Source organism: Oncorhynchus kisutch, linkage group LG18 (assembly GCF_002021735.2).
Source record: "Oncorhynchus kisutch isolate 150728-3 linkage group LG18, Okis_V2, whole genome shotgun sequence".
Classification (NCBI taxonomy): Eukaryota; Metazoa; Chordata; class Actinopteri; order Salmoniformes; family Salmonidae; genus Oncorhynchus; species Oncorhynchus kisutch.
In genome coordinates, this window is record NC_034191.2 from 79,345,258 (window position 1) to 79,365,285 (window position 20,028).

Here is a 20,028-nt window from a genome sequence, read left to right on the forward strand (position 1 = left end):
ATAGGCTACTGTACTCTTCTGCTGTTGCTACTGTTGCAGAGAACCACTCTATTTCCCCCAGTGCTGGTTGAGACCACAGAGATCCTGTAATTCACTATTGTTGTATTTAATTGTGTGGTTGAGACATAGGCTACTGCTGCTGAGAACCGTTGTTTCATAGCACTCCGATTCCACTCTATTTAAGCATTGAGCGCCAGACAGTCACAAAGGCCAGGCAGGCAGGAATATCCCCCTGACCAATTACCGAATTGCTTCTCTCTTCATACTGTATAGAACTGACAAGACTAGGATAGCTGACTAAGACACTGTACAGAACAGACAAGACTAGGATAGCTGACTAAGATACTGTATAGAACAGACAAGACTAGGATAGCTGACTAAGATACCTCTCCGCCTCTGCTCTCTCTCTTTACCTCTCCCCCTCTCCCCTCTCTCTTTACCTCTCCCCCTCTCCCCTCTCTCTTTACCTCTCCCCTCTCTCGTTACCTCTCCACCTCTCCCCTCTCCCCTCTCTCTTTACCTCTCCCCTCTCTCGTTACCTCTCCGCCTCTCCCCCTCTCCCCTCTCTCTTTACATCTCCCCCTCTCCCCTCTCTCTTTACATCTCCCCCTCTCCCCTCTCTCTTTACCTCTCCCCTCTCTCTTTACCTCTCCCCCTCTCCCCTCTCTCTTTACCTCTCCCCTCTCTCTTTACCTCTCCCCCTCTCCCCTCTCTCGTTACCTCTCCCCCTCTCCCCTCTCTCGTTACCTCTCCCCCTCTCCCCTCTCTCGTTACCTCTCCCCTCTCCCCTCTCTCGTTACCTCTCCCCCTCTCCCCTCTCTCGTTACCTCTCCCCTCTCCCCTCTCTCTTTACCTCTCCGCCTCTCCCCTGTCTCGTTACCTCTCCCCCTCTCTCTTTACCTCTCCCCCTCTCCCCTCTCTCTTTACATCTCCCCCTCTCCCCTCTCTCTTTACCTCTCTCTCTTTACCTCTCCCCCTCTCCCCATCTCCCCATCTCTGCTCTCTCTCTTTACCTCTCCCCCTCTCCCCATCTCCCCATCTCTGCTCTCTCTCTTTACCTCTCCCCATCTCCCCATCTCTGCTCTCTCTCTTTACCTCTCCCCCTCTCCCCCTCTCCCCATCTCCCCATCTTTGCTCTCTCTCTCTCTTTACCTCTCCCCATCTCCCCATCTCTGCTCTCTCTCTTTACCTCTCCCCATCTCCCCATCTCTCCCCTCTCTCTTTACCTCTCTCTCTCTCTTTACCTCTCCCCCTCTCCCCTCTCTCTTTACCTCTCTCTCTTTACCTCTCCCCCTCTCCCCATCGCCCCATCTCAGCTCTCTCTCTTTACCTCTCCCCCTCTCCCCATCTCTGCTCTCTCTCTTTACCTCTCCCCCTCTCCCCCTCTCCCCATCTCCCCATCTCTGCTCTCTCTCTTTACCTCTCCCCCTCTCCCCCTCTCCCCATCTCCCCATCTCTGCTCTCTCTCTTTACCTCTCCCCCTCTCCCCATCTCCCCATCTCTGCTCTCTCTCTTTACCTCTCCCCATCTCCCCATCTCTGCTCTCTCTCTTTACCTCTCCCCCTCTCCCCATCTCCCCATCTCTGCTCTCTCTCTTTACCTCTCCCCCTCTCCCCTCTCTCTTTACCTCTCTCTCTCTTTACCTCTCCCCATCTCCCCATCTCTGCTCTCTCTCTTTACCTCTCCCCCTCTCCCCATCTCTGCTCTCTCTCTTTACCTCTCCCCATCTCCCCCTCTCCCCCTCTCCCCATCTCCCCATCTCTGCTCTCTCTCTTTACCTCTCCCCCTCTCCCCCTCTCCCCATCTCCCCATCTCTGCTCTCTCTCTTTACCTCTCCCCCTCTCCCCATCTCCCCATCTCTGCTCTCTCTCTTTACCTCTCCCCATCTCCCCATCTCTGCTCTCTCTCTTTACCTCTCCCCCTCTCCCCATCTCCCCATCTCTGCTCTCTCTCTTTACCTCTCCCCCTCTCCCCTCTCTCTTTACCTCTCTCTCTCTTTACCTCTCCCCATCTCCCCATCTCTGCTCTCTCTCTTTACCTCTCCCCATCTTCCTCGGTCCCTCTTTCTGACGTGTCTCTGTTCTGCCGTAACTGCTAGGAGATGATGGCCAGTCTGATCAGCCAGACCCCAGACCAACCTCTCCCCCTCTTCCTCGGTCCCTCTTTCTGACGTGTCTCTGTTCTGCTGTTCCTGCTAGGAGATGATGGCCAGTCTGATCAGCCAGACCCCAGACCACCCTGTCCCCTTTCTCATCAGTCACCTGCAGACCAAGCCAGGCAGCCCCGGCAAGCTGCACAGAACACTGCCGGGCTCCGCCGCTCTGTGGGCCCAGAGCGATGCAGGTACGAGCGCAGACACAGATGCATGTACACGTACACGCCTACACTCAGAAGCTCACGTAAACTCACAGGGCATGCACGTGTGAGCAATCGTGTACACACATACGCAGTACACGCAAACGGTGTTGTTATAACTAACCTTGTTAGTAATGAGGTTCTATAATGGGACACACAATTTAGTCCCATTCAAAATCCTATTTTTCCTAACCAATAACCCTTACCCTAACCTAACCTTAACCCTAAACCTAAACCTAGCTCCTAATCCTAAACCTAAGTCTAACACTAACACTAATTCTAACCTTAACCCTAAACCTAAACCTAGCTCCTAATCCTAATCCTAAACTTAATTCTAACACTAATTTTAACCTTAACCCTAAAATAGCATTTGATCTTGTGGGGACCAACAAAATGTCCCCAGTTGGTGAAATGTGTGTTTGTTTACTATTCTTGTGGGGACTTCTGGTCCTCACACAAGTATAGTTCAACACGTCCACACACATTCCTAGTCATTGTGTGTACTACTGTTCCCGCGGTACCTTCTCCTCTCAGCAGAGAGTAAAGGAGGTCCTGACTTCAGGAGTTACCAGAAGCCCTGGCAGATCCACCCGAACAAACCCAAGAAATCCAAGAGTGACCTGGCAGTGTCTAACATCTCCCTTCCTTCAGCAGAATCTAAGTCCTGTGAGTATAGTATATATCTACTATATCTACTATATATACTATATATACTATATATACTATATATACTATATATACCATATCTACTATATATACTATATCTACTATACTATATCTACTATATATACTATATCTACCATATCTACCATATCTACTATATCTACTATATCTACTATATCTACTATATCTACTATATATACTATATCTACTATATATACTATATCTACTATATATACTATATATACTATATATACCATATCTACTATATATACTATATCTACTATACTATATCTACTATATATACTATATCTACCATATCTACCATATCTACCATATCTACTATATCTACTATATCTACTATATATACTATATCTACTATATCTACTATATCTACCATATCTACTATATCTACTATATCTACCATATCTACTATATCTACTATATCTACCATATCTACTATATATACTATATCTACTATATCTACCATATCTACTATATATACAATATCTACTATATCTACTATACTATATCTACTATATCTACTATATCTACTATATCTACTATATCTACTATATATACTATATCTACCATATCTACCATATCTACTATATCTACTATATCTACTATATATACTATATATACTATATCTACTATACTATATCTACTATATATACTATATATACTATTATATACTATTATATACTATTATATACTATATCTACTATACTATATCTACTATATATACTATATATACTATATCTACTATACTATATCTACTATCTACTATATATACTATTATCTACTATATCTACTATATATACTATATCTACTATACTATATCTACTATATATACTATATATACTATTATCTACTATATATACTATATATACTATATCTACTATACTATATCTACTATACTATATCTACTATATATACTATATATACTATATCTACTATACTATATCTACTATATCTACTATATATACTATTATCTACTATATCTACTATATCTACTATACTATATCTACTATATCTACTATATCTACCATATATACTATATCTACTATATATACTATATCTACTATTATCTACTATATATACTATATCTACTATACTATATCTACTATATATACTATATACTATTATATACTATATCTACTATACTATATCTACTATATATACTATATATACTATATCTACTATCTACTATATATACTATTATCTACTATATCTACTATATATACTATATCTACTATACTATATCTACTATATCTACTATATATACTATTATATACTATATCTACTATACTATATCTACTATATATACTATATATACTATATCTACTATCTACTATATATACTATTATCTACTATATCTACTATATATACTATATCTACTATACTATATCTACTATATCTACTATATATACTATATCTACTATACTATATCTACTATATCTACTATACTATATCTACTATACTATATCTACTATATATACTATATATACTATCTACTATACTATATCTACTATACTATATCTACTATATATACTATATATACTATTATCTACTATATCTACTATATATACTATATCTACTATACTATATCTACTATATATACTATTATCTACTATATCTACTATATATACTATATCTACTATATCTACTATACTATATCTACTATATCTACTATATCTACAGTGTGTCATGATAGAAGTCTGTTGTTAAAATGGCACCTCCATTAGTCCTCTCTGTCATTACCAATGGATGTTGTCAGCTGATGATGTGGCCGGTACCTATCCTCTACTCCCACCAGAAACCCCAGAACTCGGCATAATAACGGACGGTAAATTAACGGATGGTAAATTAAACCAATTAAACCAGCAAGCGCAGGCACCTACGGTTCGGGTGCAACAGATTACAGCAGCGTTTTGATTGCAGCCTTTAGTATTGATACTTGTTGTACACCAATGATTTGCCTCATTGGTTTCAATCTCGCCCCTTTTAATTGGACTTAATTCCCCATTAAATTAGTCATGGTTTATTGTCCAATGGGCCAGTGCCAGATGAGTACGCTAGTCAAGACTCTATCGCACAGAACTGGGGACAGACTGAATGAAGGGTGATGTAATGAGGTTCTGTAGATAACTGGGGACACACTGAATGAAGGGTGATGTAATGAGGTTCTATAGATAACTGGGGACACACTGAATGAAGGGTGATGTAATGAGGTTCTATAGATAACTGGGGACAGACTGAATGAAGGGTGATGTAATGAGGTTCTATAGATAACTGGGGACAGACTGAATGAAGGGTGATGTAACGAGGTTCTATAGATAACTGGGGACAGACTGAATGAAGGGTGATGTAATGAGGTTCGATAGATACAGACTGAATGAAGGGTGATGTAATGAGGTTCTATAGATAACTGGGGACAGACTGAATGAAGGGTGATGTAATGAGGTTCTATAGATAACTGGGGACAGACTGAATGAAGGGTGATGTAATGAGGTTCTATAGATAACTGGGGACACACTGAATGAAGGGTGATGTAATGAGGTTCTATAGATACAGACTGAATGAAGGGTGATGTAATGAGGTTCTATAGATAACTGGGGACAGACTGAATGAAGGGTGATGTAATGAGGTTCTGTAGATAACTGGGGACAGACTGAATGAAGGGTGATGTAATGAGGTTCTATAGATAACTGGGGACACACTGAATGAAGGGTGATGTAATGAGGTTCTATAGATACAGACTGAATGAAGGGGGATGTAATGGACTCATAGGTTGGGTCAAATGGAGAGAGAGATGAAATGGTTGGAGAGGGAGGGAAGGAGAGAGATGGGGAGAGGAGACGGCGATAGTGGAAAGAGAGAGAGATAGAAGGTGTGAGGCAAAGCGAGAGATAGAGAGAGACGGATCGAGAAATATGGGAGGGGAAGGAGGGAGGAGGGGCTGAAACTACAATAATTGAGCATTGCTCTCATTCTCATGCCAGTTCCAGTCTATTTCAGGCTGTGGTCAGACCATCACTCACAATCAGAAGGAAATGAAAGAGAGGACGTGTGTCTCCTCTTGCTGCTTCTCCCTGCCCCTCTCTCTCTCTCTCTCTCTCTCTCTTTGTTCCTTAAAGCTTTGTCAGTCTGGCAAAATACATGAAACAAGAGCTGTGCTCTTTGCAAAGCTGCACCAGAACATAATGGGCTTATATACTTAGTATTCAGTTCGTCATTTAGAGGATTTTTTTGTTTTCTGTAACAAACCGACCTGTAAACGAAGAAACAAAAATTCTAAAGGAAAAGTTCTAATGGAAGACAACAGTTGAAATGAGAGTTCTATACCATGAAATAAACTGTTGTTTTCAGTAGGTATCTCTCCTTACCTTCTCTGTTGGTATATAATCGAACCCATGATCCTGGCATTGCAAGTGCCATGCCCTACTAACTGAGCCACACCTGGACCACAGGATACCCTCCTCCTTCTTGGTCAAATAGTCCAGAGGTGTGTTTTGGGTCATTGTCCTGTTGGAAACACAAATGATAGTCTCACTAGGCGCAAACTAGATGGGATGGTGTATCACTGCAGAATGCTTTTGGTGGTCATGCTGGTTAAGTGTGCCTTGAACTCTAAATAAATCACTGACAGTATTTTTTTTGCTGATTTCTTCATTTTTATTATTTTAACGTAGAAAATTGTAAATAGAAAGAAAAAAAAACCTAGAATGAGTAAATGTGTCAAAAATGTTGACTGGTAGTGCATTTGTTCCACATTCCAAACACACACCTTTCTCAAGGCGATCATTGATTGGATGAGAAGAGATGGTGAGAGGATTTCAATTGTTCTCGTGTCCATATAAGAAGTAACAGGGGCTTCACATGTCTATATCTCCTCATTCATCAATTTGGGTGGCAGAGTAGCCTAGTGGTTAGAGTGTAGAGCTGGCAGGGTAGCCTAGTGGTTAGAGTGTAGAGCTGGCAGGGTAGCCTAGTGGTTAGAGTGTAGAGGTGGTAGGTAGCCTAGTGGTTAGAGTGTAGAGGTGGTAGGTAGCCTAGTGGTTAGAGTGTAGAAGTGGCAGGTAGCCTAGTGGTTAGAGTGTAGAGGTGGCAGGGTAGCCTAGTGGTTAGAGTGTAGAGGTGGCAGGGTAACCTAGTGGTTAGAGTGTAGAGGTGGTAGGTAGCCTAGTGGTTAGAGTGTAGAAGTGGCAGGTAGCCTAGTGGTTAGAGTGTAGAGGTGGCAGGGTAGCCTAGTGGTTAGAGTGTAGAGGTGGCAGGTAGCCTAGTGGTTAGAGTGTAGATGTGGCAGGTAGCCTAGTGGTTAGAGTGTAGAGGTGGTAGGTAGCCTAGTGGTTAGAGTGTAGAGGTGGCAGGTAGCCTAGTGGTTAGAGTGTAGAGGTGGCAGGTAGCCTAGTGGTTAGAGTGTAGAGGTGGCAGGTAGCCTAGTGGTTAGAGTGTAGAGGTGGCAGGTAGCCTAGTGGTTAGAGTGTAGAGGTGGCAGGTAGCCTAGTGGTTAGAGTGTAGAGGTGGCAGGGTAGCCTAGTGGTTAGAGTGTAGAGGTGGCAGGTAGCCTAGTGGTTAGAGTGTAGAGGTGGCAGGGTAGCCTAGTGGTTAGAGCGTTGGACTAGTAACCGGAAGGTTGCAAGTTCAAACCCCCGAGCTGACAAGGTCCAAATCTGTCGTTCTGCCCCTGAACAGGCAGTTAACCCACTGTTCATAGGCCGTCATTTAAAATATGAATTTGTTCTTAACTGACTTGCCTAGTTAAATAAAGGTAAAATTAAACATCTCAGAACTGGGAGATACAGAGACCGGCGGACTTTGGTGTGATGATGATGATGATGAAGTCTGGATCCTTACCTCTCTTCCTGTTTGACCCATGTTCATCTGTTAATCATGCTAAAGGCCGAAGGGAGACCAGTGGTCCTGGAGAGGGGGATACATTGACTTTCCTCCAAGCTTTTCCATAAAGAAAACTCCTATTGATCGCTTTGATTTACGTACTCGACATGACCAAAAGTATGGACACCCGCTCAACAAAAGCATGGGCATTAATATGGAGTTGGTCCTCCCGTTGCTGCTATAACAGCCTCTACTCTTCTGGGAAGGCTTTCCACTAGATGTTGGAACATTGCTGCTATAACAGCCTCCACTCTTCTGGGAAGGCTTTCCACTAGATGTTGGAACATTGCTGCTATAACAGCCTCCACTCTTCTGGGAAGGCTTTCCACTAGATGTTGGAACATTGCTGCTATAACAGCCTCTACTCTTCTGGGAAGGCTTTCCACTAGATGTTGGAACATTGCTGCTATAACAGCCTCCACTCTTCTGGGAAGGCTTTCCACTAGATGTTGGAACATTGCTGCTATAACAGCCTCTACTCTTCTGGGAAGGCTTTCCACTAGATGTTGGAACATTGCTGCTATAACAGCCTCCACTCTTCTGGGAAGGCTTTCCACTAGATGTTGGAACATTGCTGCTATAACAGCCTCCACTCTTCTGGGAAGGCTTTCCACTAGATGTTGGAACATTGCTGCTATAACAGCCTCCACTCTTCTGGGAAGGCTTTCCACTAGATGTTGGAACATTGCTGCTACAACCAGCCTCCACTCCTCTGGGAAGGCTTTCCACTAGATGTTGGAACATTGCTGCTATAACAGCCTCCACTCTTCTGGGAAGGCTTTCCACTAGATGTTGGAACATTGCTGCTATAACAGCCTCCACTCTTCTGGGAAGGCTTTCCACTAGATGTTGGAACATTGCTGCTACAACCAGCCTCCACTCCTCTGGGAAGGCTTTCCACTAGATGTTGGAACATTGCTGCTATAACAGCCTCTACTCTTCTGGGAAGGCTTTCCACTAGATGTTGGAACATTGCTGCTATAACAGCCTCCACTCTTCTGGGAAGGCTTTCCACTAGATGTTGGAACATTGCTGCTACAACCAGCCTCCACTCCTCTGGGAAGGCTTTCCACTAGATGTTGGAACATTGCTGCAATAACAGCCTCCACTCTTCTGGGAAGGCTTTCCACTAGATGTTGGGACATTGCTGCTATAACAGCCTCCATTCTTCTGGGAAGGCTTTCCACTAGATGTTGGAACATTGCTGCTATAACAGCCTCCACTGATGTATAGGTGGTATATAGGTGGTGTTTAGGTGGTATATAGGTGGTGTATAGGTATATAGGTGGTGTATAGGTGGTATATATAGGTGGTGTGTAGGTGGTGTATAGGTATATAGGTGGTATATATAGGTGGTGTGTAGGTGGTGTATAGGTGTATAGGTGGTGTGTAGGTGGTGTGTAGGTGGTGTGTAGGTGGTGTGTAGGTGGTGTATAGGTGGTGTATAGGTGTGTAGGTGGTGTGTAGGTGCCGAATAGGTGGTGTGTAGGTGATAGATAGGTGCTGGGATGTATAGGTGATAGATAGGGGGTTTGTAGGTGGTGTATAGGTGGTGTATAGGTGGTGTGTAGGTGGTGTGTAGGTGGTGTATAGGTGGTGTATAGGAGGTGTACAGGTGCTGGGATGTATAGGTGGTGTATAGGTGGTGTGTAGGGGGTGTGTAGGTGGTGTATAGGTGGTATATATAGGTGGTGTGTAGGTGATGTATAGGTGCTGGGATGTATAGGTGGTGTGTAGGTGATAGATAGGTGCTGGGATGTATAGGTGGTGTATAGGTGGTGTGTAGGTGATAGATAGGTGCTGGGATGTATAGGTGGTGTATAGGTGATGTATAGGTGGTGTATATGTGGTGTATAGGTGGTGTGTAGGTGATAGATAGGTGCTAGGATGTATAGGTGATGTATAGGTGGTGTATAGGTGATGTAAAGGTGGTGTATAGGTGGTGTGTAGGTGGTGTATAGGTGATGTAAAGGTGGTGTGTAGGTGGTGTATAGGGGGTGTGCAGGTGCTGGGATGTATAGGTGGTGTATAGGGGGTGGTGTGTAGGTGATAGATAGGTGCTAGGATGTATAGGTGATGTATAGGTGGTGTATAGGTGATGTAAAGGCGGTGTATAGGTGGTGTGTAGGTGGTGTATAGGTGATGTAAAGGTGGTGTATAGGTGGTGTATAGGGAGTGTATAGGTGGTGTGTAGGTGCTGGGATGTATAATTGGTGTGTAGGTGGTGTATAGGGGGTGTGCAGGTGCTGGGATGTATAGGTGGTGTATAGGGGGTGTATAGGGGGTGTGCAGGTCCTGGGATGTATAGGTGGTGTATAGGTGGTGTGTAGGGGGTGTATCGGGGGTGTATAGGTGGTGTGTAGGGGGTGTATAGGTGGTGTGTAGGTGATAGATAGGTGCTGGGATGTGTAGGTGGTTTGTAGGTGGTGTGTAGGTGGTAGATATGTGATGTATAGGTGGTGTATAGGTGGTGTATAGGTGATGTATAGGTGGTGTGTAGGTGGTGTATAGGTGGTGTGTAGGTGGTGTATAGGTGTATAGGTGGTGTGTAGATGTATAGGTGGTGTATAGGTGGTGTGTAGGTGGTGTGTAGGTGATAGATAGGTGCTGCGATGTATAGGTGGTGTATAGGTGATAGATAGGTGCTGGGATGTATAGGTGGTGTGTAGGGGGTGTATAGGGGGTGTATAGGTGGTGTGTAGGTGGTGTGTATGGGGTGTATAGGTGGTGTGTATGGGGTGTATAGGGGTGTGTAGGTGGTGTATCCCTATACACCACCTACACACCCCTATTCCAGACATTCTGAAATTCACTAAAGCATCCCATGTATGTAACTTTAGTCTTTCACTTTTCAATGATTAGGTGGTGTGTAGGTGGTGTGTAGGTGGTGTATTGGTGGTGTGTAGGTGGTGTTTAGGGGGTGTGTAGGTGGTGTGTAGGTGGTGTTTAGGGGGTGTGTAGGTGGTGTGTAGGTGCTGGGATGTATAGGTGGTGTATAGGTGGTGTATAGGTGCTGGGATGTATAGGTGGTGTGTAGGTGATATATACAGTGCCTTGCGAAGGTATTCGGCCCCCTTGAACTTTGCGACCTTTTGCCACATTTCAGGCTTCAAACATAAATATATAACTGTATTTTTTGTGAAGAATCAACAACAAGTAGGACACAATCATGAAGTGGAACGACATTTATTGGATATTTCAAACTTTTTTAACAAATCAAAAACTGAAATATTGGGCGTGCTAAATTATTCAGCCCCTTTACTTTCAGTGCAGCAAACTCTCTCCAGAAGTTCAGTGAGGATCTCTGAATGATCCAGTGTTGACCTAAATGACTAATGATGATAAATACAATCCACCTGTGTGTAATCAAGTCTCCGTATAAATGCACCTGCACTGTGATAGTCTCAGAGGTCCGTTAAAAGCGCAGAGAGCATCATGAAGAACAAGGAACACACCAGGCAGGTCCGAGATACTGTTGTGAAGAAGTTTAAAGCCGGATTTGGATACAAAAAGATTTCCCAAGCTTTAAACATCCCAAGGAGCACTGTGCAAGCGATAATATTGAAATGGAAGGATTATCAGACCACTGCAAATCTACCAAGACCTGGCCGTCCCTCTGAACTTTCAGCTCATACAAGGAGAAGACTGATCAGAGATGCAGCCAAGAGGCCCATGATCACTCTGGATGAACTGCAGAGATCTACAGCTGAGGTGGGAGACTCTGTCCATAGGACAACAATCAGTCGTATATTGCACAAATCTGGCCTTTATGGAAGAGTGACAAGAAGAAAGCCATTTCTTAAAGATATCCATAAAAAGTGTTGTTTAAAGTTTGCCACAAGCCACCTGGGAGACACACCAAACATGCGGAAGAAGGTGCTCTGGTCAGATGAAACCAAAATTGAACTTTTTGGCAACAATGCAAAAAGTTATGTTTGGCGTAAAAGCAACACAGCGCCCTGAACACACCATCCCCACTGTCAAACATGGTGGTGGCAGCATCATGGTTTGGGCCTGCTTTTCTTCAGCAGGGACAGGGAAGATGGTTAAAATTGATGGGAAGATGGATGGAGCCAAATACAGGACCATTCTGGAAAAAAACCTGATGGAGTCTGCAAAGACCTGAGACTGGGACGGAGATTTGTCTTCCAACAAGACAATGATCCAAAACATAAAGCAAAATCTACAATGGAATGGTTCACAAATAAACATATCCAGGTGTTAGAATGGCCAAGTCAAAGTCCAGACCTGAATCCAATCGAGAATCTGTGGAAAGAACTGAAAACTGCTGTTCACAAATGCTCTCCATCCAACCTCACTTAGCTCGAGCTGTTTTGCAAGGAGGAATGGGAAAAAATTCAGTCTCTCGATGTGCAAAACTGATAGAGACATACCCCAAGCGACTTACAGCTGTAATCGCAGCAAAAGGTGGCGCTACAAAGTATTAACTTAAGGGGGCTGAATAATTTTGCACGCCCAATATTTCAGTTTTTGATTTGTTAAAAAAGTTTGAAATATCCAATAAATGTCGTTCCACTTCATGATTGTGTCCCACTTGTTGTTGATTCTTCACAAAAAAATACAGTTTTATATCTTTATGTTTGAAGCCTGAAATGTGGCGAAAGGTCGCAAAGTTCAAGGGGGCCGAATACTTTCGCATGGCACTGTAGGTGCTGGGATGTATAGGTGGTGTGTAGGTGGTGTATAGGTGGTGTATAGGTATAGATGTATAGGTGGTGTATAGGTGATAGATAGGTGCTGGGATGTATAGATGGTGTATAGGTGGTGTATAGGTATAGATGTATAGGTGGTGTATAGGTGGTGTGTAGGTGATAGATATGTGCTGGGATGTATAGGTGGTGTATAGGTGGTGTGTAGGTGATATATAGGTGCTGGGATGTATAGGTGGTGTGTAGGTGCTGGGATGTATAGGTGGTGTATAGGTGGTGTATAGGTATAGATGTATAGGTGGTGTATAGGTGGTGTATAGGTGATGGATAGGTGCTGGGATGTATAGGTGGTGTATAGGTGGTGTATAGGTATAGATGTATAGGTGGTGTGTAGGTGATAGATAGGTGCTGGGATGTATAGGTGGTGTATAGGTGGTGTGTAGGTGATAGATAGGTGCTGGGATGTATAGGTGGTGTATAGGTGGTGTATAGGTGATAGATAGGTGCTGGGATGTATAGGTGGTGTATAGGTGGTGTGTAGGTGATAGATAGGTGTTGGGATATATAGGTGGTGTATAGGTGGTGTGTAGGTGGTTAGATAGGTGCTGGGATGTAAAGGTGGTGTATAGGTGATGTGTAGGTATAGGTGGTGTGTAGGGGGTGTATAGGGGGTGTATAGGTGGTGTGTAGGTGGTGTATAGGGGGTGTGTAGGTGGTGTATAGGTGGTGTGTAGGTGGTGTATAGGTGGTGTATAGGGGTGTGTAGGTGGTGTATAAGTGGTGTGTAGGTGCTGGGATGTATAGGTGGTGTATAGGTGCTGGGATGTATAGGTGGTGTATAGGTGGTGGTGTTTGGCTGATAACTAGGTGCTGGGATGTATAGGTGGTGTGTAGGTGGTGTGTAGGTGCTGGGATGTATAGGTGGTGTATAGGTGGTGTGTAGGTGATAGATAGGTGTTGGGATGTATAGGTGGTGTATAGGTGGTGTGTAGGTGGTTAGATAGGTGCTGGGATGTAAAGGTGGTGTATAGGTGATGTGTAGGTATAGGTGGTGTGTAGGGGGTGTATAGGGGGTGTATAGGTGGTGTGTAGGTGGTGTATAGGGGGTGTGTAGGTGGTGTATAGGTGGTGTGTAGGTGGTGTATAGGTGGTGTATAGGGGGTGTGTAGGTGGTGTATAAGTGGTGTGTAGGTGCTGGGATGTATAGGTGGTGTATAGGTGCTGGGATGTATAGGTGGTGTATAGGTGGTGTGTTTGGCTGATAACTAGGTGCTGGGATGTATAGGTGGTGTGTAGGTGGTGTGTAGGTGCTGGGATGTATAGGTGGTGTGTAGGTGGTGTATAGGTGGTGTATAGGTATAGATGTATAGGTGGTGTATAGGTGGTGTATAGGTGATAGATAGGTGCTGGGATGTATAGGTGGTGTGTTGGTGGTGTATAGGTGGTGTATAGGTATAGATGTATTGGTGGTGTGTAGGTGATAGATAGGTGCTGGGATGTATAGGTGGTGTATAGGTGCTGTGATGTATAGGTGGTGTATAGGTGGTGTGTATGTGATAGATAGGTGCTGGGATGTATAGGTGGTGTATAGGTGGTGTATAGGTGATAGATAGGTGCTGGGATGTATAGGTGGTGTATAGGTGGTGTGTAGGTGATAGATAGGTGCTGGGATGTATAGGTGGGTGTATAGGTGGTGTGTAGGTGATAGATAGGTGCTGGGATGTATAGGTGACGCTGTCCTACGGTTGCGGTTGTGTTTCAGTACCGCGATCTATTGAGCAGCCGTGGTGGGAATGGAGGGAGAGCGGCGACTTCAACCTCATCCTGCAGGAGAGCAAGACGCTGGGCAAGGCTCTGGAGAACCTGTCCCGTAGTGAGTACACTAACTAAACCCTAATACTGTACCCTAACACTTACTCTAAACACCAAACACTAATGCTGTACCCTAAACACTTACTCTAAACCCCAAACCCTAATACTGTACCCTAAACCCTCAACTCTAATGCAGTACCCTAATCCCTAGCACGAAACCGTAAAGCCTAATAATGTACCCTAATTCTTGAAACCAAGGCTCTACAGAACCTGTCCCGTAGTGATGGAGAGAATACATTCACTATCTCCTGAACCTTCATACATCTACTAACTCCTGAACCTTAATACATCTGCTAACTCCTGAACCTTGATACATCTACTAACTCCTGAACCTTAATACCTCTACTAACTCCTGAACCTTAATACATCTACTAACTCCTGAACCTTAATACATCTACAAACTCCTGAACCTTAATACATCTACTAACTCCTGAACCTTGATACATCTACTAACTCCTGAACCTTAATACCACTACTAACTCCTGAACCTTGATACATCTACTAACTCCTGAACCTTAATACCACTACTAACTCCTGAACCTTAATACCACTACTAACTCCTGAACCTTGATACATCTACTAACTCCTGAACCTTAATACCTCAACTAACTCCTGAACCTTTGTAAATACAGACTACAGTTTAGTGCGTGAAAGTTCCTTGGCATTTTGTCTCCCGCTGATTCACTTTTCTGCTCTTCACAGGTATCGCTGTTTCTGATGAACTTGATCAGGTAACTTTTTACAACTGCAGTCGTGTTTCTTTTTAAATGTACATCATGAAAATGTTTGTTGTTTTTTTTGTCTGTGCGCGGTTTCTGTGTGTAGCTCAGTTGGTAGAGCATGTGGTGCTTTCAACACTAGGGTTTGAGGGTTTGATTCCCACGGGTGTGTGTGTGTGTGTGTGTGTGTGTGTGTGTGTGTGTGTGTGTGTGTGTGTGTGTGTGTGTGTGTGTGTGTGTGTGTGTGTGTGGGACCGACATCCATCCTGTGAAACTTTACTAAGCTCTTTCTATAGTACGGAAAAAATCTTTGTTTTATACACTGTCTGGCCCTGGTTCTACCTCAACACAATAATGAGAGAACTCAGTTTGTAGGGAGACAAAACATTTGATTTGATCACTGGGGCCGAGCTTCCTGCCATCCAGGACCTCTATACCAGGTGGTGTCAAAGGAAGGCCGCGAAGAATTGTCTAAGACTCCAGTCACCCAAATCATAGACAGTTCTTTCTGCTAGCGAACGGCAAGCGGTACGGAGCGCCAAGTCAACGTCCAAAGAGGCTCCTTGACAGCTTCTACCTCCAAGTCATAAGTCTTGCTGAACAATTATTAAAATGGCCTCCCAGACTATTTACATTGACCCCCCCCCCCCCCCCCCCCGACTTTGGTTTTTACAGCGCTGCTATGTTCAGTGTTTATTATCTATGCATAGCACTTTACCCTACCTATCATGTATAAATTACTTAGACTAAGCAGTACCCCCGCACATTAACTCGGTACCGGCGCGTCCTGTATATAGCCTCCACATTAACTCGGTACCGGCACCTCCTGTATATAGCCTCCACATTGACTCTGTATCGGTACCCCCTGTATATAGCCTCCACATTGACTCTGTACCGGTACCCCCTGTATATAGCCTCCACATTGACTCTGTACCGTAATACCCTGTATATAGCCTCCACATTGACTCTGTACCAGTACCCCCTGTATATAGCCTCCACATTGATTGACTCTATACCGGTACCCCCTGTATATAGCCTCCACATTGACTCTGTTCTGGTACCCCCTGTATATAGCCTCCACATTGACTCTGTACTGGTACCCCCTGTATATAGCCTCCACATTGACTCTGTACCGGTACCCCCTGTATATAGCCTCCACATTGACTCTGTACCGGTACCCCCTGTATATAGCCTTCACATTGACTCTGTACCGGTACCCCCTGTATATAGCCTCCACATTGACTCTGTACCGGTACCCCCTGTATATAGCCTCCACATTGACTCTGTACCGGTACCCCCTGTATATAGCCTCCACATTGACTCTGAACCGTAATACCGTGTATATAGCCTCCACATTGACTCTGTACCAGTACCCCCTGTATATAGCCTCCACATTGACTCTATACCGGTACCCCCTGTATATAGCCTCCACATTGACTCTGTTCTGGTACCCCCTGTATATAGCCTCCACATTGACTCTGTACTGGTACCCCCTGTATATAGCCTCCACATTGACTCTGTACCGGTACCCCCTGTATATAGCCTCCACATTGACTCTGTACCAGTACCCCCTGTATATAGCCTCCACATTGACTCTGTACCGGTACCCCCTGTATATAGCCTCCACATTGACTCTGTATTGGTACCCCCTGTATATAGCCTCCACATTGACTCTGTACTGTACCTTCCTGTTATATAGCCTCCACATTGACTCTGTACCGGTACCCCCTGTATATAGCCTCCACATTGACTCGGTACCGGCACCTCCTGTTTTCTAGCCTCCACATTGACTCTGTCCCGGTACACACTGTATATAGCCTCCACATTGACTCGGTACCGGCACCTCCTGTATATAGCCTCCACATTGACTCTGGTACCGGTACCCCCTGTATAATAGCCTCCACATTGACTCTGTACCGGTACCCCCCTGTATATAGCCTCCACATTGACTCTGTACCGGTACCCCCTGTATATAGCCTCCACATTGACTCGGTCCCGGCACCTCCTGTATATAGCCTCCACATTGACTCTGTATCGGTACCCCCTGTATATAGCCTCCACATTGACTCTGTACCGTATACCCTGTATATAGCCTCCACATTGACTCTGTACCGTAATACCCTGTATATAGCCTCCACATTGACTCTGTATCGGTACCCCCTGTATATAGCCTCCACATTGACTCTGTACCGTAATACCCTGTATATAGCCTCCACATTGACTCTGTACCGGTACCCCCCTGTATATAGCCTCCACATTGACTCTGTACCGTAATACCCTGTATATAGCCTCCACATTGACTCGGTCCCGGCACCTCCTGTATATAGCCTCCACATTGACTCTGTACCGGTACCCCCTGTATATAGCCTCCACATTGACTCTGTACTGTAATACCCTGTATATAGCCTCCACATTGACTCTGTACCGTAATACCCTGTATATAGCCTCCACATTGACTCTGTATCGGTACCCCCTGTATATAGCCTCCACATTGACTCTGTACCGTAATACCCTGTATATAGCCTCCACATTGACTCTGTACCGTAATACCCTGTATATAGCCTCCACATTGACTCTGTACCGTAATGCCCTGTATATAGCCTCCACATTGACTCTGTACCGTAATACCCTGTATATAGCCTCCACATTGACTCTGTACCGTAATACCCTGTATATAGCCTCCACATTGACTCTGTACCGTAAACACCCTGTATATAGCCTCCACATTGACTCTGTACCGTAATACCCTGTATATAGCCTCCACATTGACTCTGTACCGTAATACCCTGTATATAGCCTCCACATTGACTCTGTCCCGTAATACCCTGTATATAGCCTCCACATTGACTCTGTACCGTAATACCCTGTATATAGCCTCCACATTGACTCTGTACCGTATACCCTGTATATAGCCTCCACATTGACTCTGTACTGTAATACCCTGTATATAGCCTCCACATTGACTCTGTCCCGTAATACCCTGCAATAGCCTCCACATTGACTCTGTACCGATACCCTGATATAGCCTCCACATTGACTCTGACCATACCTGTATATAGCCTCCACATTGACTCTGTACCGGTACCCCCCCTGTATATAGCCTCCACAATTGACTCTGTACCGTAATACCCTTCAATAGCCTCCACATTGACTCTGTACCGTAATACCCTGTATATAGCCTCCACATTGACTCTGTCCCGTAATACCCTGCAATAGCCTCCACATTGACTCTGTACCGTAATACCCTGTATATAGCCTCCACATTGACTCTGTACCATAATACCCTGTATATAGCCTCCACATTGACTCTGTACCGGTACCCCCCCCTGTATATAGCCTCCACATTGACTCTGTACCGTAATACCCCTGTATATAGCCTCCACATTGACTCTGTACCGTAATACCCTGTATATAGCCTCCACATTGACTCTGTACCGTATATACCCTGTATATAGCCTCCACATTGACTCTGTACCGTAATACCCTGTATATAGCCTCCACATTGACTCTGTACCGGTACCCCCCTGTATATAGCCTCCACATTGACTCTGTACCGTAATACCCTGTATATAGCCTCCACATTGACTCTGTACCGTAATACCCTGTATATAGCCTCCACATTGACTCTGTACCGTAATACCCTGTATTAGCCTCCACATTGACTCTGTACCGGTAACCCCCTGTATATAGCCTCCACATTGACTCTGTACCGTACCCCCTGTATATAGCCTCCACATTGACTCTGTACCGTAATACCCTGTATATAGCCTCCACATTGACTCTGTACCGGTACCCCCCTGTATATAGCCTCCACATTGACTCTGTACCGTAATACCCTGTATATAGCCTCCACATTGACTCTGTACCGTAATACCCTGTATATAGCCTCCACATTGACTCTGTACCGTAATACCCTGTATATAGCCTCCACATTGACTCTGTACCGTACCCCCTGTATATATCCTCCACATTGACTCTGTACCGGTACCCCCCTGTATATAGCCTCCACATTGACTCTGTACCGTAATACCCTGTATATAGCCTCCACATTGACTCTGTACCGTAATACCCTGTATATAGCCTCCACATTGACTCTGTACCGTATACCCGTCCACAATTGACTCTGTATCCGTAATAACCACCTGTATATAGCCTCCACATTGACTCTGTAGACCGTAATACCCTGTATATAGCCTCCACATTGACTCTGTACCGTAATACCCTGTATATAGCCTCCACATTGACTCTGTACCTATACCCTGTAATAGCCTCCACATTGACTCTGGTCCCGTAATACCCTGTATATAGCCTCCACATTGACTCTGTACTGTAATACCCTGTATAGAGCCTCCACATTGACTCTGTCCCGTAATCACCCTTCATAGCCTCCACATTGACTTCTGTACTGTACTACCCTGTATATAGCCTCCACATTGACTCTGTCCCGTATACCCTGGCAATAGCCTCCACATTGACTCTGTACCGTAATACCCTGTATATAGCCTCCACATTGACTCTGTACCATAATACCCTGTATATAGCCTTCCACATTGACTCTGTACCGGTACCCCCTGTATATAGCCTCCACATTGACTCTGTACCGTAATACCCTTCAATAGCCTCCACATTGACTCTGTACCGTAATACCCTGTATATAGCCTCCACATTGACTCTGTACCGTAATACCCTGTAATAGCCTCCACATTGACTCTGTACCGTAATACCCTGTATATAGCCTCCACATTGACTCTGTACCATAATACCCCTGTATATAGCCTCCACATTGACTCTGTACCGGTACCCCCACCCTGTATATAGCCTCCACATTGACTCTGTACCGTAATACCCTG

The 20,028-nt window shown here is 44.5% G+C and overlaps 1 protein-coding gene across 1 annotated transcript in view; it reads left to right on the plus strand.

Moving 5' to 3' along the window:
* LOC109881669 (uncharacterized protein C8orf34 homolog) overlaps positions 1 to 20,028 on the plus strand; it is a 175,576-nt gene that overhangs the window by 33,507 nt on the left and 122,041 nt on the right. The window contains exons 2-5 of the mRNA XM_031795317.1: positions 2,199 to 2,343; positions 2,890 to 3,021; positions 14,350 to 14,460; positions 15,162 to 15,190. Of these exons, the coding sequence (XP_031651177.1) occupies positions 2,199 to 2,343; positions 2,890 to 3,021; positions 14,350 to 14,460; positions 15,162 to 15,190 (417 nt within the window). The remainder of the gene's footprint in view (positions 1 to 2,198; positions 2,344 to 2,889; positions 3,022 to 14,349; positions 14,461 to 15,161; positions 15,191 to 20,028) is intronic.